Genomic DNA, 17,339 nt, shown 5'->3' with positions numbered 1-17,339 from the left:
TTTAGAAAAGAAAAGAATGACAAGTTAATTAGCTGCAAGTCTGGCAGCATGAAATTGATGTGAAGGACTATATAGTGGTTGATGTTTTACAGTCTCTGAGCCAAAGTTTGTCACCGGCCAGTGGTCGTACCACTTCACAAACACCTTCAGTAGAGGCAGAGACAGTCAGCCACTAGAAACAGGTAATTCTGACTAACGTGGGGTTTGTTGACAACCTTTCTGATCATGGCTCCTGCTCTTGTGACTTGTTTTGCTGATGTCTTCTAAGTGACTGGCAATGAAAACAGTTACTGGTACATCAATGACAACATTCTGTGTATAGTATACTCTCTTAGTTTGTATCCAGAGATATGGTGTTCCTCATTACCAGGTATGCTAAAGTGTTAGCACAGTAACTACTGATGCACTGGGGGCACATTTTGTTCCCTTTAGACAATCTACCAAAAACTAACATGGTAAATAGAAGCCGAAAGAGAGAGCTGCTGTGATAACGTCTCTCTCTAAAAAGAAGGGGATAAAGGGCCTTTTCTCCGCTCCACATGCCAGGCAACTCCCAGCGGCCTCTCTGTTGACATAGCTGCCACAAAGGGAACTAAAGGCCTCCCAATGCCTTCCATTATGAGCCTAACCCCAGGCCCAGTCGCAGCGCTGCAGGGTTATCCAGTGCAGGCCAGCCAGCATTGGCCAAAGCTCCCTTGAATATTAGCCTGGATATATAAGACTACCCCCTCCACCCCCTGTTGCATTGTTCAGCATTATTCTGCTCCCACAATGGGACATCACACTTTGGAAGTAATTTTCAAAAAGGGGAAGCCAATCAAAAATAATGGTACTTATTGTTTCTCTTTTGCCACACATTACTGAGAGGCCTGCCCCTCCCTCCTGTCGCTTTCTCTGCCTGTGTAGCCATAAACCCCGGGGTTCATTCACGTCTATTATATGGACAAATTAAATAAAACCCAGTATGGGTTGGAGGGGAGCAGAGAGCCACGCTGGCCATCGGCGGTGGTGTTGGAAAGAGTTAGGGATGAGAGGAACGGACGGCGTGGAGAAAGGGAAGAGACGGCAAAGCTTGAGGAATGGATACAAGGGAGCCAGAGGAGGTTTGGGGAAGGCAGGAAGAGTTCAGGCAGTTCTAGGTGGAAGGAAGTGGAAAAGGAGAGAATCAGGAGAAGACATGGATGCAGAAGGAAGGGAAAGAGCTCAGCCACTCAGCAGTCACCAGCCTTCAGTTTCTGCTTTTTATAGACACTGGACTCCGCAGCAGTTTAAACTAAAGATTACATTCTGGTGGAAGTGGAAAACAAATCTACATTTATGAACAAAGGGCACATGACTTGGAGATTACACCTTCAAGAAGAAACAGACTTTAAAAAGGCGTAGGACAGAGGACAGTGCCTCGACCTGGATGGAGAGATTGATGCGTGGATGGGGGAAAAACTCCTACACCTGCCTATCTGTGGTTTTCTTACAAGGACAGGTGGATGCCTCGGAAAAGGAGGGAAGGTATGTTGCTACTTCTGAAAGAGGGAGGGCCCTCTGAGGCATGAAGGTGTGACTGTGGGTGTCAGACAGGTGGTTAAGGTTCACTGGCGAATGATCAGTTGCATTTATAGAAAATGTGGTTTGTTTTTGTTTTTTGGTCTCTCTGTTTTTGCAGTTTGCATTTAGTTTGCACTGAATGTGCTTCGCAAAAAGTTGATGACTTATGTTTTGATGTTATGTGTTGAACAAAAGAGTGACTTCAACTACATAGAAAGCACACATAGCTATGGCTGACGGTGTTCTTTTGAAACATTAGCTGGGTCAGGTATTGGAAAAACACTGGTGGGACTTTTTTTTTTTTTTTTTTTACATCTTTAGGAAACTATATGGGTAGATTCACATGAGGACACACTAGGTGTTTTTATTCTAGTTTAAATGATCCGTGATTCTCTAAGTGCTGTTTCACAAGTGATTTGATATTGTCAGGACTAAGTTTTTAAAGTACACCCTTGGTTTAGTGTGAAGCAGAGAAAGACAAATGTTAGATGAAGATAGATGGACACAGTTCTGTAAGAGGGCAGTGCATCAGTAAGAAATGGGAGCCAGATAGAGGAAGAAACCGGTAAATTGAAGCAACAGAAGACACTGAAGTGAGGGACATAAATGAAAAGGCAAGAAGAAAAGGTTGTGCTGGTAGGGGAGAAAAGGGCAGGTGGAGGAGAGCTGCTCTTTAGGGTCTTTGAAAGCAGCGGTTCCTGTTTAGGAGCTTGACCCCAGTTAGGGTGAGTGAGAGTCCTAGAGAGAAACTGTGAGGAAAGAGAGAGAGGAGGAGAGACTCCTCAGCCCTCCACTTAAAGGCCCTCCACAGGAAGTCCTCATTCTTGCTAGAGCCGACACCCCCCACCAACAGCAGCGAAACAGAAGGAAAAAGCCCTCATTTAGGATGAGTGGAGGAGAGAGGGAGAAGACCCATCCTCCTCTGAGGGGGGTCCTGATATCAAAACTTTCCCTCAGCAGGACAGAGAGAAATGTCAGCAACAAGGAAAGGTTTAGAATCTTTTACCATTTCATTTCGATATTGATTTGTGTGGGCAAACCTTGTAATCAACTCGTTTGACCTTTACTGGTTTTTGTAACATTTAATTCAAAATTGTGCAGCCTCTTGTCACTGAAGATGATCTATGCCAAAGACTGATGCTGATTAGACTAAAAATATTAGAAATATTACTGGAGATGCACCAGTAACACTAATGTGAGTACTCAAATATCATGCAGGATTTTTACAGTAAATGTCCTGCATGTCCGTCCACTGTGTGCTCCTCCATTCCCCTCTCAGGAAAAGAGTAGGGAGCTGACTTTGTTTTTAATCAACAAATGGGGGGTTAATGTGCTTTTAGCTGTCGGACAGGGAAAAAAAAACAGGCTCTCTATTTCTATTCCACAAATTCATATCATATCTTGTTTTAGCACAAGTGAGTTTTAGTTTCTTACTGTACAGTTACTAATGTACGCTATATTTATACTCAACATCTTAAGAAAATATTGTCATTTTTACTGTATGTATTTAAGAAACTGTTGACCAACTACACTACATCAAGACAGTATATTGTACCTGTTGAGGCAGCTGTGGTAAATACTTATATCTCTATAGAAATTGTCTTCACACTTACTGCCTGTGTGCTTGTTCAGTATGTGTCTTATATTGAAAAAGCTTTGTGTTATCAGAGTTTTCCCATCATTCCTATTGATAACATTTAACAAATTCATTGTAGAGATACAACACTGAACAAAGCTTTAGAAAGAGTTAACCAATCTGACAGAGTATCACAGTGTTTCCCACAGAATGAGATTCTAGCTAGCTGTGGTGCTGGATGTAGTAGACAAGGGGGGACCTCCATTAATTGGAAAGTTAAATCACACCAGTCGGACTCTACAGCTTGTTTCTTCTTTGTTATTAACTCTGTTTTCCAATATGCTTCACTTTGCATTCTTTCCAGATGGTCTATGTGCATCACTTCTTCTTTACTGCCACACTGAAGTTCAGTTCTTACCCAGTCAACACTACTTAATGCTGTTGTGAACATATATTTTACTTCCTCCGGGTTCGGCAGTATGCTGAACACATGAAAACGTCGAGTAAGGCTGCAGATTTAATGTCTTTATACGTTCATTATAAGCATAGTATTGCACAAGATTAGTCACTGTGTCAATACAGTCAGACATGATAGTGATGGTTGAGGTGTCAGCTGTTTGCAAAAAGACAGACTTGTACTTTAAAATGTGTGCGAGTGTGTATCAACAAAAATAGCAGTATTAAAAGTAGTGATACAGTCATTTTATATGCAAAATGAAGCTTGGAATAAAGTTCCATTTGATTCTGTTTGTTTAAAACAATGAGTTTTAGTGTTTCCCTCCTCTGACAATAGGTCCATTTTTGTACCTCTGTTGCTAAGAAAACTGCTTCAGGTTTTACTAAAGCTAGATGTTGCAATAACCTTAATGCAAGGTTGAACATGACATCAAGCAATAAGTATTTTTTCTTGCAGAGCAGTTTTCTGTGCTAAACTTCTCACAAAGGGATTTTATTGACTCATTACTTTAAATACTTCATGTTAATTTTTGTAGGTTCAGTGAGTTCACATTATGTCAAAGTGGACTGAGAGGAATTAGAGCTAAGCAAGTCTGTTTCGTTCACCTCCTGAGTCTGACTCAGTTTGTTGCTGTTGCTTGTTTTCTGTGGATTTGTGCTTTTGATTTGGTGTAAATTGGAAGTGAACTGAGGAGAGTTAATTCAAAACCTTCCCGTTCTTTGTCCTTCCCAGCAGTTTGGTGACAAATTGAACCTTGCATCTTAACATGGGTTTGGCTGAGCTTTGTTTACACAAAACCTTTGCCAGCACCAGAAAAGCATTTGAAAGAGTATTTGTGTACTAATTATGTATGAAAAGACAATCAGATTGGGCGTCACAGCACCACCAAATCATATGTTTTGAATTTCGTGGACATTTGGATCTCTCACTGTGTCTTTCAATAGAAAGTAATAATACCTCAATAGAACAATAACCCACAGCAAGTTGGTCTCCCATTCAAAGATCTACTTAAAAACAAGTATTACAGGGAAGAAAGCAAAAATACAACAGCTCGTCACAAAGAGCTGCTCCTTCCAAAATGTACAGATGTTTAAATATTTTTTCAATTTGAATAGCTTCTTATTGGTTTCTGATTCAGATGGCACTTGAGATAGCCTGTAGGGGTCACAAACTGTCAGTTCAACAACATGAAAGCTAACATAGGATCTCTCCAAATCTTATATTAATTAATTAGTTATGTTGTTGACTGTTGAAACAACTGAGGAAATGGTGGCTAGTACTGCAGAAGTCGAGGTATGCGGATGGCCCAACAGTGTCGGCTGGTTCGTGCACTTGTTTTCTATTTCCTCCTGACAGTTAAGTTGTTTGTTGCCTTAAACTTGGGTTTTGAAAAGTACTGTTTCAAGAGAAATGGACTGTTTATTCTGATTTTTAATGTCACTTTGTCCTGTATCATCTGTAGGAAGAAGGCTTTTATTTTTTATGAAATATAACCTCCAATTATTATTATTATTATTATTATTATTATTATTATTAAAGACCCCCTAAGAGAAAGTAGAGAGAACAACATGATCAGTGGTCAAAGTGCCAATATCAACTCTGGGTATCTTAAATATGTGCTGTGCTGGAGTAAATTTAGTGTATGTACTCTGACAGTTATGTGTGTGTTTGTATTAGTCAGACAGGTTGGACTGATGTGTTCATTATGTGTGTGTGTGAGTGTGTGTGTGTGTGTGTGTGTGTGTGTGTGTGTGTGTGTGTGTGTGTGTGTGAGTGTGTGTGTGTGTGTGTTTGCATTGGCTGGGACTGACTCTGTCCCCTCAGAGGGACTATCATTGCTGGTAATCCCCTTCATGGTCGACTAATCTGTTTTTGCTGTGGTCACTCCACCTCAGCCCCCCTCTCCTCCTTTCCCACTCCCTCTCTCCTTCTTTCCCTCCTGCATCCTTCCTTTCTTTTTTCCTTTCACTGCTCCTCAGCAGGGTTTCTCTATCCTCACTTCATTCTTACAAAGGTCACTTTTCATCCTTTCCTTCCTCCTTCTCACCATTTCCCCTCCATCTATCTGTTCTTCTCTTTAATAATGTTAATCTTATTACACAGAGCTTTCATGTTTACTTCTGGGCTATTTGAAAATCAAACTAATAATGAGATTAGTGGGCCTCTCCTCCTGCTGTATCCTCATGTACCTATTGTTTTCCTTTCCTCTCTTCATGTAGCCATCCTCCACTACATTTTTGTGAACAGTAATTTTTGGAAGCTCAGTGTAGTTTGAGAGTAGAGTAAACTAGTTATTGTCTTTTACACAGTATTGGGAACAGTCAATGAGTCAACAGGAGAGACAGGTCAAAACTGGAAATGATTGACTTCTGCTCTAAACAGGATCCATTAGTAAAAGGTCAATGAGTGCTGCTCCTTCTGTTAGATGAGTTTCTACTCATCAAGTAGCTTCTTCATCTGAAGAAGTGTGACCAAATTGTGCTCCAACTCACGGCCTGAATAGGCTGTTAGGTGAACAAGGAGGAGAGGAGTTTGAAGCAGTAATGTCACACCGACTTCTTACACTAAAATGGGTCGTTAGGTGTGTCCAACCTGGTGCAGGTGTGAACTGGGCCTGATGTTTCTAGGGATGGATGAAATGACAGCATGATAAATAGAAGACAGGTTGTGTATAAGCTCTGCTGAGTGAGGGGGTGTTGGTTTGCAAATGCACTATACACTATATTGCTCATCTTGTGTTTCGGAGTCCATTCTTTGGGGTGGACAAGTCTCTGCTTAAGTGTGTTGGTGGGTTTGAAATAGACAAAAAGTACAAGTTCCTGTGGCTGCAGCCCAAATGGGCCTTTAACAAGGCAGCGCCCTGCTTAAAAAAAACAATAGAACAGCCAGAGTCCCAGGTCAGCGCAAAAACCTGGTCATCTCTTAAATGTGCAAATCAACACCCCCTCAATCAGCAAAGTTGGAGGCCTTATACACAACCCGTCTTCTATTTATCATGCTGTCCTTTCATCCATCCCCAGGAAGATCAGGCCCAATTCACACCTGCACTAAGTTGGACATAATTTCAGGTGTTAAGAGGTGTAGGCAGAGGTGTGACTTTTACATCCTTCACAACCTCCCCCTCCATTGTTTCACCTAACAAGCCTATTCAGGCCAAGGGGTGGAGTGAAACCAAACCTGGAGCACAAATTTGTGTGTTTCAACCAACCATCTACAGACTGAAGAAGCTACTTGGATGAGTAGAGAAACATTTAAACCCAACAAGAAGGAGAAAGTCCAGTTACTAGGACTCAACTTCCAGACAACTTCAGCTTACTGTGCCGCTGCTCTCAACCCTAACAAAACCAGTCAGATTCAGACACACACACCACGTGGTGTAATCATATTTCCTCCTATCTAGAGGCAATCAGTGATAGTGTTGGCTGCCCCTGAGCACTTTGACAATACTGGCAGAGAGGGAGGCAGCACATGTTCTAATTAAATTAAGTGTGTGTGTGTGTGTTGTGGGGTGTCAAGGGAGGGGAAAGGTACAAATAAAATATAGTGTATAGTATCACCATAGCTTCACCTGCTCATAGCAGATGATGGGAAATAAAAGATACAATGTGCAGAGATCAACTGAAAGTGTCAAAGATCACGTGCTTCCACCATGCAAGTGGACCAGAGTTGTTGTGTCTCTCAAATACTGCTTGTTGTGCAGATATCTTACATTTAGTTAAAAGATGAAAACTATCTAATTAACAAATATCCAGAAGTCTGGATATTTGGGTCCAGCCCTATAAAGGCCAAGTAGTGGTGATAGTTAACAAAAAGCAAACCTTACGTGTAACACAACTGTTCATCTTGACTGTTACCAGCCAGGTCCCTTCTGCGTGTGTTGACTCTGTGTTCTATTGTTTCTCTTGTTGATTAACTAGCTCGTATGTGTGGATGTTGTGTGACTGTGTGTCAGCCCTGTGACTGACCCCCTACCAATAAATGTACAGTAAACGGTTCTGCTGGTGATTGGAAATATCTCCATGTTTTCTGGGAGAAAGCTCCTTTCCCTGTGACCCAGCAGAGAGTTAGGCAGCACTCTGGACCTTCTTGCACTGTTCTTTGGACATAAAGCCTGTCTGTCCGTCTCACGCTAGTTTCACACAGTTGCTGCCAGTCCCTATTGGTGACAAGTGATGTGAGTGGAAGTGCTTGGAGAAAGATGCTGTAGCAAATGAGTTAACACTGTGATGAGTGCTTCATTTTTTGCACACATTAAGCAAATGTGAACATGTCAGTGATGATCATATAAGGAAAGAACAACTCAGCTGACATTTTTGTCTTGGTTTACCCTGTTAGAAATGCTCCACGTATGGCATATCTGTAAGAGAATTGATAGAACAAATTATCTTGAAGCTCCAGTGAACGCCAGTAAACGCAGACTTCTCTGCCTGAAGTCTGGCAGACAGGCAAAACCCATTAGCAAGCCTCTGTTAGCGATCGTCTTGTAAACGGAGAGCCCGGGCATTCATTAGGCATCAATCAAAGAAGGAGGTGTGATGATTAAATGATGAGTGCAAATGCTTAACAGTGTTCAGTACACCAGGCCACTTTACTCTTGACACTTGAAAATGGGGGAAAAGGATGAAAGAAAGATGATTTTAGTCTCCATGTAGACGGCTGGAACTGGTTGGAACTGGATGGCTGCAGCTGGTTAATTTATTCATGGAAGTTATTAAAGAAAGTGAATTCAAAACCTTGAAGTCAAAGCTTGATGATGCCTCCAAATGCTAGTAGAGCAAAGGGAATTCAGAGTACTCACAGTGGCACTCCATAATCGCGCTCAATTTAGGAATTCATACATTGCTCCTATTACGCAGCTCAGTAGGCATTCAGCCAGCAGACTCTTTCCAAAAATGAAAACGCTAAAGCACATTATAAACAGAAAGTCTTAAGTTATTACCAAATCCGGAGGCCTTATCTACTAAAAATCACTCTGTTATAACGTGGTTTTCTCTCACTTTCTCTGTTTTATAGCCCACTCCACTGTGTAGAGCAGCAATGATAATAATCTCCTAGCGATACAGTGGACTGTAAGTAAATATGTGGATTAAACCAAAGTTTGAGGAGAAGAACGAACAACATCAAGAATTTTTAGTAATTGAGTTATTTGAGATACTTGAGGAATTGTTTCAGCCCTGGAGGTTCATCAAAAGGATTGATGTGTCCCAGGCTGTAAATCCTGTCAACATATCAAATCTGACAGGACTTAATAAATCCAGATGAATACGACAGTGGAGAGTGAAGATGTGGAGGGATATCTGGCCAGAAACAACATATTTAATAACCCATTGGTAATTAGATAACCTTAGCCAGGAAGTGGTTTAATAGGAAAAGCATAAATTAATTTGCATTTACTTAAACCTGGTACTGTCCTACTGTATCTTCATCTCATTTCTGGTTAAGTGAGTATGTTTTGTGCGTTTCTAATATATGGTGTAACTCTGATGTTATCTAGGAAGTGCGTTTTGAATCTAGCTGTTGTCTAACAACAACGTGGGCTTTTGAGTTATCCAATGTCCCTCCACATTTATACTGTCCACTGTCTTAATTGGTCATTTTGCAGAAAGTGGTGAATAATAATAAAGTAATAAGTAATAAAGTTTTGTCAGATTCCCTAGATATGTAAAACTTACAACCTGGAACACAACAGTGCAACATTACTTAGATAAAGTTTCCATTCAGAGTTTAACTATAGAATACGAATATGGCAGAATTCTACTTTTTAAAGAGACATAACTGGAAAATGTGTGACTCCTTAGAATTTGAATAACTGGATGTTTAGTGCAAATCGCTTTGGTTTGCTAGTTTAGGTTTGCAAAACTGTACCTTCATCGAATCTTCCTTTTTGTCACAAAGCCTTCAAGAACAGAGTAAAGACTGACGTTATGCCTCAGCTGTAGTTAGGTTGAAACTTGTAGCTCGAAAAGTAAAAGTCACAACTCAGTGACATCAATTATTTAATGCTATTTATAGTAGTAAGTCCATTTCAGAAAATGTTTTCTTCAAAACCCAAATTACTAAATGGCCCTTAAACATAGTAAATTTAACTTAATTTGACAGATAATATGAATAATATTAGTGGGCAAACAATACAAATACAGATTTCACTAAGAAGAAATGTTTTTTTTTTTTTTTTTTTCTGCTGCCATTTATTAAAGTAAAACTACCTGTTATTATTGGATAGAATACTCAAGTAAATGGTTCATTATTTACTATATTATTTATTTACTATGTTAGTTCTGTGGTCATATTTTAAGTTCCATTTAACATGTCATAGCTTAATGTTGTACATACATACTGTACGCATGTGTTTGTGCACTCCCTGCTCTGCCAAGGCTCCTGAGCTCCACTAGAACTGACAGCTTGCTGTGACAGAGAGCCTTAAACAAACCCAGTGAGTCGGCTGCAGAGGAAAAATGCCTTTGATTCAGTTTGTGCGTGCATGGTGGAAGAGAGATTTCAGGCCTAGTAGCAGGCTGTGTGTCCGTCTCTGTCTCTGTCCAGAAGTGTTGGTGATATTAAACATAAAGAGGAAAGACAATTTAGTCCTGGGCCCTGTTTTTCGAATGTGGATTAACAGGATAAGCAGATATTATTGACGCCACCCTGGATCCATTAGTTTTTCTGATGCTGTGCTGAGCTTGTTGTCCTGGCAACATATCTACAATCTGCAATGTGGCTTAATTTCAGGTTTAGTCGGTGTAAACAAACAGATTTAATCAGTGCTGATCCACTGACTTCAAGCAGTCATTGACAAGTATTACAAACACACTATATACTTTAAATAAAATTATGTTATTTTGTCCAATTATCTTTGAGTCTCTGGCTGTAATTGCCAAATGGTCAATCAAATGCTGTCAATCCTCTTCAAATAATCTTGTTCTATTTTAAATCCATAGCAGTAGTGTATTGATGCTAAATTACAAAAATGATAACTGTTCAGATTTGTTAATTGACGTATGAAGAACAAGAACCTGGTGTCACAGTGATAGGAAATTCTGAAAAGCTGGATATCCAGTACAGAACTCTCACCATGAGGTCCAGAGAGTTGTCTATGTAATCGAAGGAGGCATCATTAGGCTTAAACACAATAAATCAGAGAGATAGGAAAACATTGGGAGTGGTTTAGAACAATTTTAAAAAGAAGGGATTGACTTCTCAACAAAAGCAAAAAGTCTGAAAGACCACAGATAACAACATGTACTGTATGACCACAGACTTCTGTCGATGCTGAAGAAAAGCCCTTGAACGCTTTATAGGAAGTAAGTGTGTCACTAAGACAGGTAATGCTCAGTAATAGAAAGGACAGCTTAGACATAACCCAAAAAAAGCCCTGACGAGCTCTGGAATAGGACTCTCTAGACAGATGAAACCAAGATTAACTTGTACTAGACTGATGAGAAGAGAAAAGTAGGGAGAAGGAAAGGAACAGGTCATGATCCAAAGTGCATCACATCATGAATCAAAACAAGGTGGAGGCAGTGTTAAACAAACTGTGCCACTCGTGTTAGTTGATGACCTAAGTGCTGATGAATGTGTCAGGATGTACGTAGTAGGACTGTTCTCTCTGCTCATACTGTAGGAATCTGACTGTAAACCAGTAACAGAGGCCATCACGAGCGGCGCGCTTTCCAGCACCGACAGTAGCAGTTAGTCGTCTCTGGATATTTCTTGTTAGGCCAGGCTCGCTCAACAGATGTCTGGGGAAAATATACAAAACTAGCTGGCTACACCAGAGTTAAAAATACATGTCGTCTTATTTTTAATACTTTAAATTGTAATAATAAAACTTTTAAATTTTGTCTTTAACTCAATGCCTAAAACTAGGATAATGGTTTTTATTTAGTATTTATTCAGCCGCGGTTCAGACCTTATTTACTAATAGTTGACATTATTAAATGATATTAGATTTTTATTCAATTGTATCTCTTGATATTATTCAATATAATACTGAATTTAGTATGACTGTATATTCAAATACCCAGACCAGACGTAATGGTCTGATGTTTTTTTATTTAACATCTACTTGTTTGTTGCAGGTGTGGAAATCAGCTTCACGCGATACTGTTGGACAAACTGGAAAGATGAAAACACTCCAGCAGCACAGTGTTTTGGGAATATCTGAACACACTGGACCTTGCAGACTTTGACTGGTCTAGAGTGGAGACAGAACTTCCAGTAGAGCTGCATCTGACCTGAGACACATCCTTACAGCCTGTAGATGACAAATACTGTCCAGGTTTTTCTCCTGCTGCATTAAACATATCTGCTCTGTAAATGTCATGTCCTGTGTTCTCCTTTAACCACCGATCAGTAACCTCTGTGTACCAATACAGACTAACAACTAGAGACTCTAAACAACACACCACACATTTGTCCTGCAGCTTCACTTGCTGAACAAGCAACCGGGGACGGTTTACTCACTGCTGAGGTCACGTTGAAGGGCTGATGTGCTTCTGTGCTCTCACCACACTAAAACAGCCACTGTCCCACCTCTACTAACTAGATAGGGATGCAAGTTTTAAGCCGTTTTACATTAACAATCATATCAGTTAATTGATAAAAATTCAGTCTAAGCTCCACAATAAAACTTATGGGATCATCTGGGACACTACCTGGAATTCACACACAGGCTACGGCTGCACCAATTTCAGTCCAGGAAGTCGTTCAATTTTTCTTTCAGGAGAATTAAAGTAGGTACAGCCTCGACAGGTTGCCAGTCTATCACAGGGCTAATTCATTACTTTTGTGATGATTAACTTTCTACTGTTTGTGACAGATGTTAGTAAGGAGGCTGCAGCGATGCGCTTCGCTGTGTGACTTCAAACATAACGTCAGACAGCTAAAGCTAAACGGGAAATGCTGCGTGTCCATCCACATGGCTGCTACAGTGAGCAAAGAAAGTCACGCTGAAACCAAGTTCCTATCACGGCAACGAAATGCGTTTGTTGTATAATTTGTGCGATCAGCGAATACGTGTAAAACCACTCCTGTACCAGTAAGAGTCACCGCCTAGTGGAGCGACCAGGTACTACAGCAGACAGTGTCCTGCAAACAGCCTGTAAGCACTGCCTGTCCATGACTTGTAAGTTACAGCACTAGTTTACTTAGGCTCTTATTACCCTGCTAGAGCTCAGCCTGCCAGCTGCTGTCGAACAAACACAGACACCAAGACAACGCTGAGAGGAAAAGAAGCATTTCTGATATTTCCCTAAACTGATCTGAACATATACTCAATCAAAAGCAAGACCGGCTGTAATTTGAACTGCGAATAGCGACGAATGTGGTTTCAGTTAGACTGTAATCGTTTCAGTCCGGGGCTAAAAAAAGCTTTTTTACTACTGAACTAAAGGTTATAACCACGATTGTTTACGTTATATGGCCTGTTGTGGTGAACTAACGAACTACTCACACCATGTCTCTAATTGTTTTGACTTTATGAGGGGATAAATAATAAATAATGAATTGGTAAACAACTAAACAAGTGCATTAATGTTGCTTGGATCACGATGACAATCACTAGAATCATTAGTGTAATAATACTTGTACTGAACAAATAAAGAGCTATGATCTGACATACAGGATGGGAGGGGTGTCTCCTCTTTCTGTTCACTTTCTACACAACATAATACTCAGGCCTCAACTTTAAAAGGTCGACATGATCCGGGTGGCTTTATAAATCAAACATCAATCATGTCCCTGGAGAAGAATCTGTCTTTAAAACCAAATTCTCCTTATTAAAAATACCTCATGACTCTGAAAGTGAATTCACTAACGCCTCAGAAAATTTACAATATTCCTGAAATCAACAGATGAATAAAATGTGTTATGATTTTTTATGTGATCAATACTTCTCAGATTTGATTTCCACCTCCATTGACTTCTTTATTTTTTTCTTTTCTTTTTATTTCCTTGTGTGTGAAAGACACCACGCGTCTGTCTCTGTGCTGGATGCAGAAAGAGAGGAGATTGTCACACTGTCACAAAACAGACCACACAAGCCACTCAGCAGCACTATAGCCAAGTGGTACAAGGCAGCGAGAGGAAAATCCAGCCGTGCCAGCGTGCCAGGATAGTTTAACAGCTCGCTGAGAGGCAGGCAGCACCTGACAGATGCCACTTGGGAGAATAATCCCAGAGGGCTGAAAAGATCGTCCACATGACGGGAAGCCAGTGAAGCAGGAGAAGACTGGAATACCCAACAAACTGCCGTGTTAAATAAATATCTATCACTGCAGTGTGTCTAAATACAACAAAATTCAAACATTCATATGTCTTAACAGAGAACTCAATCCTACAAATCACTTCCTGAACAAAATAAGACAAACACTAACTGTTAAAATTATTTGTTTGTGCTAGGACTCTGAGTATTTTCCTATTTCAGCTGTCAGTCACATGTATGTCATTAAAACGAGAATGACCCTTTATTCTGTCACAGTTTATTAATCATGTAAATATTCAGCTGATACAGAAAATAATCATTAGTTATGAGGTGAAATTCTGATCATCTGTAGTACTAGTAGAGGTATGTAACACATTTATAACACATATCCAGACAGAATGAAGTAAATATTAATGTATTTGACAAGATAATGTTGTATTGAAAACCACAGATCATGACAAAATTTATATTTTTCAGAAACACTGTTCAGCATATCTGTCCTCGCTCCTGTTCTTACAACAGTGCTCATGTAGGTGATCTGGGGCCTATGGCTGCAGGCCTGCAGCTGCTCCACAGTGGCAGCATTAGTTGATTAAACTTCAGTATATAGATATTTATAACATTTACGGCTCTGTTCGTGGGTTAAATCTCTCCCTGTTTCTCTCGTGCTCGCCACACAGCACTGCTGAAACAAACAAAAGGGCCGCTTCGAATGGCACGTGCTCGGGGTGTCAGTCACCTGTTTCCTAGCAACAGGCACAACAGAGAAGCACCTGTGGCTGTGAATGGGGGTCTGTGTAGACCTGAGTCTGACAAAGACCAGGACCCATCACTATCTGAAGTGATTCCACTCTGAGCATTGGTAATATCATCCTATTTCAAACATTTACAACGTGTTTACTGTTTATCATGTTGACAGAGGCTATTTTAAATGGACTCTACATTCAGGCCTTTTATAATTCTCTAATTTCATCAGTTTTTGGTGACAGATGTCTCTAAAATGGGAGTTTGACAGAATCAAAGAGAAATAAATCAAATGGATTTTAAATATGAAAACAGAGCAGACACACACACACACACACACACACACACACACACACACACACACACACACACACGGATGACAGAGGGAGTAGTTTTAAGGTCTCGCGCTCGACGTCACCAGAACCTCGAGCCCCCTGCATGCAAATCACGTCTGCGCTCGAGCCTCTCCATTGGCCGCCTCGCGCTCATTTAGCTGCTGTCAGAGCGCGCGGCCCGGGCACGCTCCGCTAACTTTTCCCCGTGCAGCCTGAAACCAAAGTCCGAAGCGGCACCGGCTCCAGAGCTGCCTGCAGCCGCGGGTGACAGGGGGAGAGGCGGAGAGGGGACGAGCGCAGCAGGCTGACCTCTGAGCGGAGTTCACCCCGAGACCACAGCACCTGCTCGGCCACTCGTGTCCGTCTCGCCTGAATGTTTGACTGAGAAGCGTGGTGAACCAAGACCAGGTGAATGTACAGCATCATGATGGAGACGGACTTACATTCCCCCGTGGGGCCCCAGACCAACCCATCCAACCCGGGGGGACACCCGGGTGGAGGAGGAGGAGGAGGCGGGGGGCCCGCAGGCAAAGTCTCCCAGGACAGAATCAAGAGACCCATGAACGCCTTCATGGTCTGGTCCCGGGGCCAGCGGAGGAAAATGGCACAGGAGAACCCCAAGATGCACAACTCGGAGATCAGCAAGCGTCTGGGCGCAGAGTGGAAGCTGATGACGGAGGCGGAGAAGAGACCGTTCATCGACGAGGCGAAGCGGCTCCGGGCCATGCACATGAAGGAGCACCCGGACTACAAGTACCGGCCGCGGAGGAAGACCAAGACGCTGCTGAAGAAGGACAAGTACTCGCTGGCCGGCGGGCTCCTCGGCTCCTCCGGGGGCGTAGGGATGGGCGGCGGGCAGCGGCTGGAGAGTCCCGGCGGGGGCCACGCAGGGGCGAACGCGGGCTACGCCTCGCACATGAACGGCTGGGCGAACGGCGCGTACTCGGGCCAGGTGGCGGCCGCGGCGGCGGCGGCTCACGCCATGATGCAGGAGGCGCAGCTGGCGTACACGCAACACCCGGGCGCCGGGGCTCACCCGCATCCGCACCATCACCCGCACCACCACCCGCACAACCCGCAGCCCGTGCACAGGTACGACATGAGCGCCTTGTCTTACAGCCCCATCTCAAACTCTCAGAGCTACATGAGCGCCTCCCCGCCGGGCTACGGCGGGATCACCGGCTACACTCACCAGCACCAAAGCGCCGGTGTGTCCCCGGTGTCCGGGACGATCGGAGGGACTTTGGGGTCCCTCGTGAAATCGGAGCCTAGCGTGAGCCCCCCGGTGTCCACCGCGCGTGCCCCGCCGCCGTGTCCCACGGGAGACCTGCGGGACATGATCAGCATGTACCTGCCGACCGGAGAGGCGGCGGGAGACTCGTACGTTCAGAGCAGACTGCAGGTGCTGCACCAGCAGCACTACCAGAGCAGCGGCTCCACTCCGGTGAACGGGACGGTTCCTCTGACTCATATCTAAAATGTCTAAATGTATAAGCACTAAAAACCACAACCAAATATTTAAAGTGTAGATGTGGGCGCAGGCTGCTGATGAATTGTAAATTATAGGCGGTTATAGCCATAAAAATGCAATCACTTTGAACAAACTTTTTTTTATTCTTCTTCTCGTTTTGATTTCCTCTCTTGGTGGATTTCTGTCTGTCCGAGCTGAAGGAAACGCTTCTGTCACCTCTGCTCTCTGGATCAGAACATGTCATGATTTCAATTAGACTCCGTGAAGCCTGGTGCAGGTGATTTTTCCCACTTTTTTTCTGTGCAATGAAGAGGCACCAGCTGCGTTTGAGGGATCCTGAGGGAACCGTAGAATAAATGGAGGATGTGTTTTAAAAAAAACAACAAAAAAAAAAAACAAGTTTCTAGGCTGCAATTTAAATTGATTTCCACTTTTAATGCTTGTAAACGTGAGTCGGTGTAATTTGAATTTGTTTTTGTTGTTGTAAAATCTTGTAAATTGTGAATAAATAGGCCTACTGAAAACGCTTTTATGCAACTGTACATAATTTACTAAATACCAAGCTTCGTTTTTTGGGGGTTGAAGACGAAACTATTTTTGGGCTGAGTCAAATAAATTGTCCAAGAATTTCATCTTGGAGATTTGTTCCCATTTGTTTTTGCAGTAGGTTTATTTATAGTTATTTATTATAAACCGTAAATTTTATTTAAAAGCGTCATAATGTAGTCATAAAAATTTAATGGCTTCAAAAATACGACATTTAAAGAAATAAGTCACATTTTCTCCCTTTAAATATCATTTAGTGTTTTCACTCGGGCTTTTTTACTGCTTCTCTAATAATAATGGAAAATTTATAATAGAAAAAAAATTGTGTTTCCATTCTGAACGATCTTTGTATCAGGGTGAGATACAGGAATAGAAAAATCAGTTCCATCTTTTAATTACTCATCCTCTAATCTGGCATAAATATTGATAATACACGTTTTATTAATATGAATTAATGGACATCATGA

General features: G+C 41.9%; 1 protein-coding gene and 1 long non-coding RNA gene across 2 annotated transcripts in view; both read left to right on the top strand.

The window, feature by feature from the left end:
• The window catches only part of LOC113164483, a 70,283-nt gene extending 58,167 nt beyond the window's left edge, over positions 1-12,116 (top strand). The window contains exon 4 of the long non-coding RNA XR_003299001.1: positions 11,654-12,116. This is a non-coding gene — a long non-coding RNA (uncharacterized LOC113164483). The remainder of the gene's footprint in view (positions 1-11,653) is intronic.
• A 3,151-nt stretch (positions 12,117-15,267) lies between these two features.
• On the top strand, positions 15,268-16,332 carry sox1b (SRY-box transcription factor 1b). The gene has a single exon (XM_026363320.1). The coding sequence runs from the start codon at positions 15,268-15,270 to the stop codon at positions 16,330-16,332; it is 1,065 nt and encodes a 354-aa protein (XP_026219105.1).
• Positions 16,333-17,339: the final 1,007 nt, after the last annotated feature.

The sequence above is a fragment of the Anabas testudineus genome, chromosome 2, assembly GCF_900324465.2.
Source record: "Anabas testudineus chromosome 2, fAnaTes1.2, whole genome shotgun sequence".
Lineage (NCBI taxonomy): Eukaryota > Metazoa > Chordata > Actinopteri > Anabantiformes > Anabantidae > Anabas > Anabas testudineus.
The sequence above is the reverse complement of the archived record's forward strand: the minus strand, read 5'-3'. Positions and strand labels throughout refer to the sequence as shown.

Coding starts and splice junctions, on each gene's coding strand:
- sox1b (XM_026363320.1), top strand. CDS start 15,268: ATGTACAGCATCATGATGGAGACGGACTTACATTCCCCCGTGGGGCCC.